Raw genomic sequence first — 12432 nt, 5'->3', positions numbered from 1 at the left:
CTGGAAATTAGGTAGACAGGTGACTGATGAAATTAAGGTAAGGAACTATTATTTAAATGGAAAGGAAATAATGTGCATGGAAAATGAAAGACATCTGAGTGACAGTAAGTTGAAACACTCAGTAATGCAAATCAGGATGTATTTTAAGATGAATATTGAACTGAATTAGTAGGCAATCCTTCCACATTATAAATCATTGTAGTGACCTTCTTCTTTGGGCCTCCTTATCTCGAGAGACAATGGATACGCGCCTGGAGGTGGTCAGTGGTTTGTGAAGCAGCGCCTGGAGTGGCTATAAAGGCCAATTCTGGAGTGACAGGCTCTTCCACAGGTGCTGCAGAGAAATTTGTTTGTTGGGGCTGTTGCACAGTTGGCTCTCCCCTTGCGCCTCTGTCTTTTTTCCTGCCAACTACTAAGTCTCTTCGACTCGCCACAATTTAGCCCTGTCTTTATGGCTGCCCGCCAGCTCTGGCGAATGCTGGCGACTGACTCCCACGACTTGTGATCAATGTCACACGATTTCATGTCACGTTTGCAGACGTCTTTATAACGGAGACATGGACGGCCGGTGGGTCTGATACCAGTGGCGAGCTCGCTGTACAATGTGTCTTTGGGGATCCTGCCATCTTCCATGCGGCTCACATGGCCAAGCCATCTCAAGCGCCGCTGACTCAGTAGTGTGTATAAGCTGGGGGTGTTGGCCGCTTCAAGGACTTCTGTGTTGGAGATATAGTCCTGCCACCTGATGCCAAGTATTCTCCGAAGGCAGCGAAGATGGAATGAATTGAGACGTCGCTCTTGGCTGGCATACGTTGTCCAGGCCTCGCTGCCGTAGAGCAAGGTACTGAGGACACAGGCCTGATACACTCGGACTTTTGTGTTCCGTGTCAGTGCGCCATTTTCCCACACTCTCTTGGCCAGTCTGGACATAGCAGTGGAAGCCTTACCCATGCGCTTGTTGATTTCATCTAGAGACAGGTTACTGGTGATAGTTGAGCCTAGGTAGGTGAACTCTTGAACCACTTCCAGAGCGTGGTCGCCAATATTGATGGATGGAGCATTTCTGACATCCTGCCCCATGATGTTCGTTTTCTTGAGGCTGATGGTTAGGCCAAATTCATTGCAGGCAGACGCAAACCTGTCGATGAGACTCTGCAGGCATTCTTCAGTGTGAGATGTTAAAGCAGCATCGTCAGCAAAGAGGAGTTCTCTGATGAGGACTTTCCGTACTTTGGACTTCGCTCTTAGACGGGCAAGGTTGAACAACCTGCCCCCTGATCTTGTGTGGAGGAAAATTCCTTCTTCAGAGGATTTGAACGCATGTGAAAGCAGCAGGGAGAAGAAAATCCCAAAAAGTGTGGGTGCGAGAACACAGCCCTGTTTCACACCACTCAGGATAGGAAAGGGCTCTGATGAGGAGCCACCATGTTGAATTGTGCCTTTCATATTGTCATGGAATGAGGTGATGATACTTAGTAGCTTTGGTGACCACACTATACAATTAGTCATCTCTGCACAGAAAGGGTATTGCAGCTATTGAAAGGATGCAGGAGAGCAATCGGTGATCAAAGGGATTGGTTTATGAGGAGTGATTATGTAAATTGGACGTGTTTACCTGTAATAGAGAAGGTTTAAGGAGTGATCTTCCTTTTTTAGGATTCTAAAGGGACTAGGTAATACAGATTATGACTAGCAGTTTCACCTTGTTCAGAATAGTAGTTCAAAATAATAGAACAAGAGGTCACCGCTTGCACTTGAGGGGGGAGGGTAAATTCAAAGCTAATCTGCGGAAACATTTTTCAGTGAACAAGTGGTAAACCTGTGGAACAGGCTCCTTAAGGACATGGAAGCAAATAGTACTGATTCAAATGCAAATTAGCTATGTTTCTTTCAGAAAGTAATATTTTGGGATACAGTATTTGAGACATGTGTGGAATGCTTGGGACCAATTGCTGACTTTGGACCTATTGTTCTCAAAGCATTCTACCACTGGGGTTTTCCCTGTTATGTCTGCTTCTGTTGGAGATTGATTGCTATGATTAGTCAACAAGTCCATATAGTTGGATCATGCAACTAATAGAGTGGTTAAAGGCAAACTGGATGTCCTTTATTGTCTAGCAATTTCTGTGTTCCTACATCTATATAGCGTCTTTAATGTTCTCGAGGGTAAAACGCAAATTTTATCAACATTTTCCTACAAGTTGCAGCCAAAATCATTGCTACAGTTTTCAGGGTAGCCATTTGCTGGACATTAAAGTGATTCAGAGGCAATGAAGTCACTGTTGTCTTGTAGGCAAATGCTGTAACCAGTTTGCACATGGAGAGTCCCACAGACAGCTTGTGAAATAAATGGTAATCTGTTTTGGTGCATTAGTTGAGAGAGAAATGTCAGCCAAGACACCAGAAGCACACTCCTGCTCTTCAGGATCTTTTGTAGATAGACAGGCTGCTAGTTTAATGCTCCATCTGAGATGTAAAACATGGCGCTTCCAGCAATGCAGCACACACTCACTATTGCACCACCGTGCCAGCCTAGATAATGTGCTCTGCATTGGATTTGAAGCCATGAACTTGAGACTCGAGTCAGAGTCCTACATTACAATCGTGAATATACTTCAAAAGTACTTCATTGGCTGTAAAGCATTTTGGGTAAAAATTAAGTTTAGCAATCAACTATTTGTTTACTTCAGATGCTGACAGCCTTGCGATATAGCACAAGGACTTTGTTTTATTTATCTTCGCTCGTAAAAATTAGCACTTATTTTGTCCCACACTTTTTTCTAAAAGCAAAAGAAAATAAAAAGGAAGGGTTATGTTTATTTAGTCAATAAGGTGCATATACAAATTATTCCCCAGGTCTTTGCTGTAACAAATTGGATTTTTCTGTCTACATCTCCCTTCCTTTCTCCCCTCTTCCGATGTCCTCACTTCTTCCATTATCTTGTAGCTGTAGGATGTTTTTTTTAGTGTGGAAAGCCTTAACCAGGAACATAAGTTCCCATTATCACTGATGACTACAGCAAATCCATCTTAATACAGCTTGCTGATTTGTTTTCTCCTTTTCCTCCCTCCCCAAATTTTTAGTTCTTGCGTACATGCAGTTTGTGGAGGATTATTCTGAGCCGCAGCCTCACGTTTTTTACCAGACACCACAGAATGAGCATATTTATGAGCAGAGAAACAAACGGTTTCAGGAAGTCTATGGATTCAATGACCCCTTCAACAGCACTGATTCATCTCTTGAGATTCTGCCTCCTCCAGTTCTCCCACCCAAACAAAGGCAGCTGGTGAGTTTGACTTTGTTTTTGCCAGGAATACATAAACGTCTGGATGTATTAGGGTTCAGTTACAAGGCTTGTAAACCTGAGATAAGGGGATGGGGTGGAGGGAAGTGTAACTGATGGAAAGGAATCACTTCGCTGGGCTACAGTTAACATACATTTTTCCCATTTTAAGATGCTTGGCACAGATTTTATCATCTATGGTTGTCTTTTTAATTAATTCTATGGTTATTGGATGGAAAGGATTTAAATAAGTGCCTAACTAAATATACTTTTTAATTGCTGATGCATTATGTTTTACACAGTCATTTCTTGCTTCGCATAACTTAGCTTAATGTCAAAATGGATTGTATATTCAATAAAGATATTTTGGTTAATTCAGTGTTCAGACATATTAAAATAGAAAATGGAATTGACCACGACAGTGATAACTTTTTTCATTTAAATGTACACTTGATGTTTAACTTCTTGAAAATAACATCACATTATTATTTTTGACAAGTTGCACTTTGCGTAGTGTGAAATACCATGATCAGTTGCAGCCTTTGTTTCTCATTCAGTCCCAAGCTAAGCCCTTCCAGGTCTTCCTGCGGTATCTGCAGTACAGCTTGCTTTTCATTAAGGCTCGAGGTTGTGTTTCATATATAATGCTTAGATTATTAGGACCATTTATACTTTTTTGTGGAGTGAAGAAAACTGGTTGGCCAAAGGGAAATTATTTTCAGGCAAGGAAAGAGATCAGTCTAAATTTTGAGCTTACTTTGGCCAGTTAGATGTTGAACCTGAATTTTCTAGGTATATGGTTGATTGCAGTGCATTGCAGTCTTTGGTGAGTACGGTCATTGCTTAACACTTCGGTGCGTGCTTGCGCTCTCTCTCTTCCTTTCTTCCTTTCTTTCCCTCTCTCCCCCCCTTTCTCTCCCTCCCCCCCCCTTTCTCTCCCTCCCCCCCCCCTTTCTCTCCCTCCCCCCCCCCTTTCTCTCCCTCCCCCCCCTTTCTCTCCCTCCCCCCCCTTTCTCTCCCTCCCCCCCCTTTCTCTCCCTCCCCCCCCCTTTCTCTCCCTCCCCCCCCCTTTCTCTCCCTCCCCCCCCCTTTCTCTCCCTCCCCCCCCCTTTCTCTCCCTCCCCCCCTTTCTCTCCCTCCCCCCCCTTTCTCTCCCTCCCCCCCCTTTCTCTCCCTCCCCCCCCTTTCTCTCCCTCCCCCCCCTTTCTCTCCCTCCCCCCCCCTTTCTCTCCCTCCCCCCCCTTTCTCTCCCTCCCCCCCCTTTCTCTCCCTCCCCCCCCTTTCTCTCCCTCCCCCCCCTTTCTCTCCCTCCCCCCCCTTTCTCTCCCTCCCCCCCCTTTCTCTCCCTCCCCCCCCTTTCTCTCCCTCCCCCCCCTTTCTCTCCCTCCCCCCCCTTTCTCTCTCCCCCCCTTTCTCTCTCCCCCCCTTTCTCTCTCCCCCCCCTTTCTCTCCCCCCCCTTTCTCTCTCCCCCCCCTTTCTCTCCCCCCCCTTTCTCTCCCCCCCCTTTCTCTCCCCCCCCTTTCTCTCCCCCCCCTTTCTCTTCCCCCCCTTTCTCTTCCCCCCCTTTCTCTTCCCCCCCTTTCTCTTCCCCCCCTTTCTCTTCCCCCCCTTTCTCTCCCCCCCCTTTCTCTCCCCCCCCTTTCTCTCCCCCCCCTTTCTCTCCCCCCCCTTTCTCTCCCCCCCCTTTCTCTCCCCCCCCTTTCTCTCCCCCCCCTTTCTCTCCCCCCCCTTTCTCTCCCCCCCCTTTCTCTCCCCCCCCTTTCTCTCCCCCCCCTTTCTCTCCCCCCCCTTTCTCTCCCCCCCCTTTCTCTCCCCCCCCTTTCTCTCCCCCCCCTTTCTCTCCCCCCCCTTTCTCTCCCCCCCCTTTCTCTCCCCCCCCTTTCTCTCCCCCCCCTTTCTCTCCCCCCCCTTTCTCTCCCCCCCCTTTCTCTCCCCCCCCCCTTTCTCTCCCCCCCCCCTTTCTCTCCCCCCCCCCTTTCTCTCCCCCCCCCCTTTCTCTCCCCCCCCCCTTTCTCTCCCCCCCCCCTTTCTCTCCCCCCCCCTTTCTCTCCCCCCCCCCTTTCTCTCCCCCCCCCCTTTCTCTCCCCCCCCCCTTTCTCTCCCCCCCCCCTTTCTCTCCCCCCCCCCTTTCTCTCCCCCCCCCCTTTCTCTCCCCCCCCCCTTTCTCTCCCCCCCCCCCTTTCTCTCCCCCCCCCTTTCTCCCCCCCCCTTTCTCCCCCCCCCCCTTTCTCCCCCCCCCCCTTTCTCTCCCCCCCCCCTTTCTCTCTCTCCCCCCCCCCCTTTCTCTCCCCCCCCCCCTTTCTCTTCCCCCCCCCTTTCTCTTCCCCCCCCCTTTCTCTTCCCCCCCCCCTTTCTCTTCCCCCCCCCCTTTCTCTTCCCCCCCCCCTTTCTCTTCCCCCCCCCCTTTCTCTTCCCCCCCCCCTTTCTCTTCCCCCCCCCCTTTCTCTTCCCCCCCCCCTTTCTCTTCCCCCCCCCCCCTTTCTCTTCCCCCCCCCCCTTTCTCTTCCCCCCCCCCCTTTCTCTTCCCCCCCCCCTTTCTCTTCCCCCCCCCCTTTCTCTCCCCCCCCCCCCCTTTCTCTCCCCCCCCCCCCCTTTCTCTCCCCCCCCCCCCCTTTCTCTCCCCCCCCCCCCCCTTTCTCTCTCCCCCGCCCTTTCTCTCTTTCCCCCCCCCCTTTCCTTTCCCTGCACACGCATACTAGGTCCATGTACTTTGTAAATTTTAATGTGCCTGTCTGTTTTGGTACAGAATGAAGCATTTGGCTCCATTTTGTTTAAACTACTAATTCAAAGACTAATCATCTTGATCTATTCAGCTTTCATAGTTCATTGTCAAACTTCACATTTCCCCTGTCCTTTTTGCTGCTATATGATTTAAGGATGCAACTGATGGGCAAGTTGATGCTAAGTATTGTTGAATTTGGTTTTGCTGCATGGCCCATCAAAATGTTACATGTTTATTGTCGATTAAGCCAACCAGTTTAGCGTTTGGGATCGAAAGTGCAGAGGGAAGCTTGAGTTCATTTAAGCTGCCATAAGCTTACACCTAAATAAAGGTATTCTTTTTGCATGGCTTGTTATATCATAAATTTTATTTATAAAGGGTCTTCCTTGTAACTTTTATGCTTAGAGACATAATGCAGTCTGTGTCATTGTATTTCTTATCAGACTGCAATTTCCAACCAGTTAGAATTGTATTAGAGCGTTTGCTTATAATTTTTAAAATGTCAATGGGTAAATCTGAGACCACCCTCCTTTCACGAGGAAACAACCAATACAGACATTAGCTATCCAAGTGTTCGGAAAATATGTTGGATATAGCGTTTTATGTCGTACTTATTTTTTTAATTTCCAAAATGCTTTTGTTCATTTATTTTGTTCCTTCCCTAGTCTTGTTTACCTTTTTGCACCGTTTGCTAGACACTCAATGTGTGTCTCCATAATGGTCAGTATTAATGGTGCTCATTGTCACATTTTGTAGTTACTTAAACCTGCGTGTATTGGGGACCTTTTTGGTTGTATGCACATTGGATACAAAGCATATGAGGTTAAACCTAAAATGGTGTTTTTTAACACTATCAAAGCAATATTGCAAGTTTTTAATTATGCACATGTGCAGGATTATACCAGTATTGCTGCTTTGTAATTTTGTGCTATTATAAGACATTAGAAATTGTCAAAATTTCAGAGTTGTGTTGATGGCTGAGTTTGCAAGATCAAGTATTTCACAACTGGAATACTTGAGGATGGAAACGACAGCTTGTGGGATGAGTTCTGCTTTGTGTAAACAAAGTGACTCCTGACAACGCAGCGGCCTGCCAATGACTGACAGAGTGCACCAAGCTGCGCGCATGCACAAACAGGCAAACGGTCTCCTCTCCGTGAAATGCTGCACATGCGCAGCCAAAGCCTTGCCAGGACTAATTGGCGTATGCGTCACTGCATAACGCCAATGTTATCAAGCGTCTGAATGAGGCACTTGGAGACTGGAGCTCAATCCCCGCTACTCACTTCCCCCCCGCCCGCTTCTCCCCAGTTACTCACTCCTGCCCCACTGGCCGCGCTCCCGCCTTCGCTGCTTTCTCCCACTCCTCCCCACTGGCCACTCCTCTCTCTTTTTTCCCCCCCCCCCCCTTCCCCCAGCCGCTCGCTCCAGACCTCGCCACTGCTTCTTCTCCCCCTCCCTCCACTGATTGTTTCCCACTCCTCACCACCCCACTCTCTAGCCGCTTGCTCAACACTTCCTCCCCACCACCCTGCTGTCCGGCTGCTCGCTCCCCTCCCGATCCCTCCAGCTGCTAGCTCCAGGCCGCTCCGCTTCCCTCCTCTCGGCCACTCGCTCCTACATCGCCCCGTCACCCCTTGAAGCCCACCTTGCTTCTCCGGGCAGCGCGACAGGGAACATCGAATGTGAGAGCAAGTGGTCGAGAGGAGGGAAGTGTCGCGGCCTAGAACTAGCATCTGGGGGAAGAGGGGGGGTGGGGAAGAGCGGGGAGCGAGCGTCCAGAGAGCAGGGTGATGGCGGTTGGGGTGGGGGCGAGGGGCGGAGAACAATTGGCCGAGGGGAAGGAGGAGAGCAGTGGCGAGGTCTGGAACAAGTAGCTGGGGGTGGGGGCGAACGGCGAGGCTGTAGCGAGTGCTTCAGGGGAGGCAGCAGGGAGTCAGTGGTGAGCAGATGGGCGCAGGAGGGACTGATGGAAGGGACTTTTGGGTTGAAGTTGTTTTTCTGTGATAAATTGAACAGCGCCATCTTTAATCCTGGTAGCTGCCTCAACGTTGCACACAGCCATGTTTCAGTGGAGGAAGCTGCATTTGCGCATGTGCTAGCACTGTGCCACCTAGTGGTTGCGTTGTCAGCAAACGCAGCCAGCTGTCCTTTGGCTAATGACACTATTTAAAAGGATTACATTTAGATTATGGATGGTAACATGCAAAGTTTCTCATTACCTAATTAAATGTCATAAATGAGCATTTGAATTCAACATCATAGTTTGAATGGGTTATGCAAATGGGACAGATTATTTTTGGGATGGTTAGTCTGTTGAATGTTGCGTTTCCTTTGCATCTTCGAAGATAGACCATCGTTGATGGGATTTTCAACTTTCTTGGAAAGATGCAGTCTTTTCTAATTTGAAAACTGAGAATTGATATTTAGTTGCTGCTTAGAATGGGAATGGCTCGTGATACTTTCGGCAAGCTTGACATTTTCTTATGTATTTTGTAGTGCATTGTTATCCTTCATCTTTTAATCACTTTCCATTGAGATGCTACTTATTGTATTTAATGTACCAAGGATTAAGCCATTAACTATAAATTTGAAATTTTAATACTTTGGATGGAAGGATTTTACAGAGAAACCTTTTATATTATGATCCTGTGTTCAACTCTCGTGCTGTGGTTCAAGTGCAAACCAAGCCATGCATTTTTTGCACTGTCTTACCAGTAATTTACGTTCTTCAGAAAACAGAACAATAAAGTCTAGATTTCTGGCATTTCTTTGGAAAAATAGTGCTTTACATATGTTTACTTGAAAGATTTGAAAGCATAAAGTTGGCCATAGTAATTCGACTATATTTTTAAATGGTGCAGTTATTGAAATAGTATGGGGGAAGTGACCATATTTTCTGTTGACCCAAGCATATTTTCATGACTAACTCACGCAAACGCCTCCAAATGGCAGGCAGGTCTGCCATGTTTGAAGATAGTCCAGTGAATTTAGAGCACTGAGGCACGATTCTGCTCAAACGCTTGAGGTTAAAGTTTTTTAATACCTTTATATAAAAAAAAAGTGTCATTTTCTGGTTTCTTGACTATTTAAAAAAAAAACACATGTAAAACATTGAGAGGATTTTTGATTATAAAACTTTTAGTTTCACCATGATTTTATTTTTTCAGTCAAGCCAGATGATTGACATGCATAGAAACTCGTGCACCATCCAAACCAAATTACTGCAAAATCCACACAGTTTTTGATCTGGAGTGCACACTCAGAAGGCGTTAGCAAGTGCCAAAGGCCTAGGGTTCTCCAAGACATAGTATTGCTCAAGTTTAATCAGTTTACCAGCACAGATCACTGGTCACCTTCCAGCCCCGTGTTTAGCCGGGATCGTCCTGTTCATTAGGATATTGGTTTAGTTATTTCTGGTTGAGTGAGAAGAATCCTAGCCCCAATGGCAGGTCTGCCTCTCTAGCTCCCAAAAAAAGGAATATGGATTGGCTAGTCATTCATCAGCAGTGCCCTGGAGTACTGCAGACTTAGCTGGCCAGGGATGCGGAAGTTCAGTTATATGAAGAGATTGGAGAAGCTGGGATTGTTTTACTTAATGGAGAGGAGAGATTTAATAGAGGTGCTCAAAATTCTGCGGGGTTATGATAAAGTAAATAAGGAAAACTGTTACCAGTGGTTGATGGGTTATTAAACAGAAGGCACAGATTTAATGCAATTGACCAAAGAACCAGAGGAGGGACGAGCAATTTTCTTATGCAGCAAGTGTTATGATCTGGAATTCAATGCCTGAAAGGGTAGTGAAAGCAGATTCAATAGTAACTTTCAAAAGGGAATTGAATGTAAAAGGAAAAATTTACAAGGCTATGGGGAAAGAGCAGGGGACTGGGACTAATGGGATAGATATTTCAAAGAGTTAGCTCAGATACAATGGGCTGACTGGCTGGCCGAATTCCGTGCTTTAAGATTCTCTGATTATCCGATTACTGAGTCTGTTACGTAAGGTCGACTAAGTTCAAATTTGAAATCAGATGTAATTTTGGAACCAACTTAACACCACGGAAAGAGCTCTCAATCACTCCGCCTCCTCCACCAACCCCCAACCCCTGCAGTACCACAGTTTACAATGCACCAAGGATGATCAGATAGATTTCATTGTGCTGTGAAATGCTGCACAGCTCTTTAAAAAAAATACACAGCTGTAGCTAATCATCTTTGCAGTTTACTGCACAAAAGTGAAACAATTGAAATTGGCAGCTTTATTCAGTGGCACATAAGCACAGCAAATCCATTGACTATTGAAGGATTGCAAAAAATTTATTAGTAATGCAGATATTTTGCAGTTTATACAACTTATTTCTAAGCAAGATGCCTCGTGCTTTTTTCTGGGCACTGAATGACGATCAAAAAACAGCATCAATTCAGACTAATTTCATATTTTATTTGGTTTCGAGCCCATTGCAGTCTCTCCAAATGTGATCTTGCTATCACTAAAATGTATTCAGATGAATAAACAATGAATTCCTGAACTGTCAATCTGTCTGGAGGAGGTGCAGAGAGGAAACACTTAGAATCATAGAATGGTTAGAGCACAGAAGGAGACCATTTGGCCTGTCGAGTCCATGCTGGTTCTCTGCAAGAGAACACTTTTCCCCCGTAGCCTTGTAATTTATTTTCTTTTCAGGTGCTAATCCAATTCCCTTTTGAAAGCCACAAATAAATCTGCCTCCACCACCCTTCAGGCTGTGGATTTCAGATTCTAACCCCTTGCTGTGTTTTTTAAAAAAAAAACTTTTCCTCATGTTGCCTTTGGTTCTTTTGCCAGTCTCCTTAAATCTATGTCCTCTGGTTCTCAACCCTTCCGCCAATACGCATACATACGCACGCATTTACACGCGCGCACTGACCCACCACTGCTCTCTGGGGAAGAAGAGTTCCAAAGACAATGGGAACAAATTCTCTCTCTCTGCCCAGATTAGGTCCCTCATGATTTTGAACACTTCTCGCCAAAGAAATTGGATGTCTCGTGTACTGAACTGTATCAACAGAAATTGTGAAAACTTATTTTGTTTCTTGAAATTTGGGCACGGCTTGTGGTGGTGGGGGTGACAGAAAAAAATTTAAAGAATGGCTATACTTCTAAAATGGCTGATACCCATGCTTTTGGGTTCCTTCAGAAAACTTTGCACTGCCTACCTTCCTTGGTTGGAAAAAACTAAGGATGGACCCTGTATAAGTATTACATACATAAGGGAAGAAATGATTACATGATACAGGATTAAAGGGACCTCCACCGGTAGTGATTCTACTCAGATTGTCCATGGTCTTTGAAGGATAATTTGACAAATCCAGCATTTAAAGTGAGTTATTTGCCTTTTCTGATTAGTATTATTTGTGTGAACATCTCCAAGAATGAAATGTTCCACATGGTAAGTTATGCTGCGTAGTTGAAACCAAATGTAAAAAGTTATTTCAACTGAGACTCTGTCCTTGGGGAGGTTGGGAGAGAAAAAGAAATGTCAAAGGTGACTTGTCAGTAAAATGTTGCTTGAATAAATTCTACATGAAATACTGCAGGAAAGCATCTACTGAGCACCACTGCGAATATCAAAAATGAAAGATCTTAATTAAACTGTAAAGTTGTGTAAACATTTCAGCTTTAACAATTGACTTCTTGTAACACAAAATATCTTATCTTCCAAGTTGTAGTTTGCTGCATTTACTATTGACCATTTCTGTCTCTATCTCTGTGTGTGTGTGTGTGTGTGTGTGTGTCTGTCTCTCCTCTGATGTTTCAAGCAGGTATCCTGTGCTGCTGCTTCATCTTCCTACCCCTCTTCCTCCTCTTTCTATCTTCAGCAGTCGAAGGTGCTTGTCCTGCCTGAGGACGCCAATACTGCTACCAGTATCAGCATGTCCGTCTCCAATTCCTTTCTGAGTCGTCACAACTCCTTATCCTCATCTTCGGTGAGTGTGCTGGCTAAAGCTTGTGTCTTGAGATCTTCTTTGTGAGTGTTCTTTCATCTGCCTTAGCTAATCAAAAAGGAGAGGTTAGACTGAACTGTAATAGTTGGGCTTTTGAAGAGAAAAAGTCAGTTTGATAATCCCATGTTGGCTGTTCGTTTGGGGTGATGTAACCTGTGATCAAGAATTTCTGTTTGCACTTCCTGAATTACAGCTAGGCCAACTAAAATTGTAGGAAGGGTTTGCATCAGATTACTACAGATAACTAGTTCTTTGTTCAGGTTGCGTGCCTTTCAAAGCTAGAGTTTTCATCAGAATTCTTTGTGTGTGAGCAACTGAAATTTCAAGTTGCCAAAGTGACTCTTTATAACATAACTTTATAACATTACAAAAACATTGCAGGTATTGGATCAAATAAGGTTGCTTTCTGAGAGTCTTTGGTAGTCAAACTCGTTGGAAAT

At 45.6% G+C, this 12432-nt stretch overlaps 1 protein-coding gene across 4 annotated transcripts in view; it reads left to right on the top strand.

The window, feature by feature from the left end:
• The window catches only part of LOC137347661 (rap guanine nucleotide exchange factor 1-like), a 196543-nt gene that overhangs the window by 122392 nt on the left and 61719 nt on the right, over positions 1-12432 (top strand). For all 4 annotated transcript variants that reach the window (XM_068012322.1, XM_068012319.1, XM_068012321.1 and 1 more), the window contains exon 10: positions 3085-3287. In XM_068012322.1, the coding sequence (XP_067868423.1) occupies positions 3085-3287 (203 nt within the window). The remainder of the gene's footprint in view (positions 1-3084; positions 3288-12432) is intronic.

Source organism: Heterodontus francisci, chromosome 32 (genome assembly GCF_036365525.1).
Source record: "Heterodontus francisci isolate sHetFra1 chromosome 32, sHetFra1.hap1, whole genome shotgun sequence".
Lineage (NCBI taxonomy): Eukaryota > Metazoa > Chordata > Chondrichthyes > Heterodontiformes > Heterodontidae > Heterodontus > Heterodontus francisci.
Note: the sequence above shows the minus strand (reverse complement) of the source record. Positions and strands in the feature narration are given on the sequence as shown.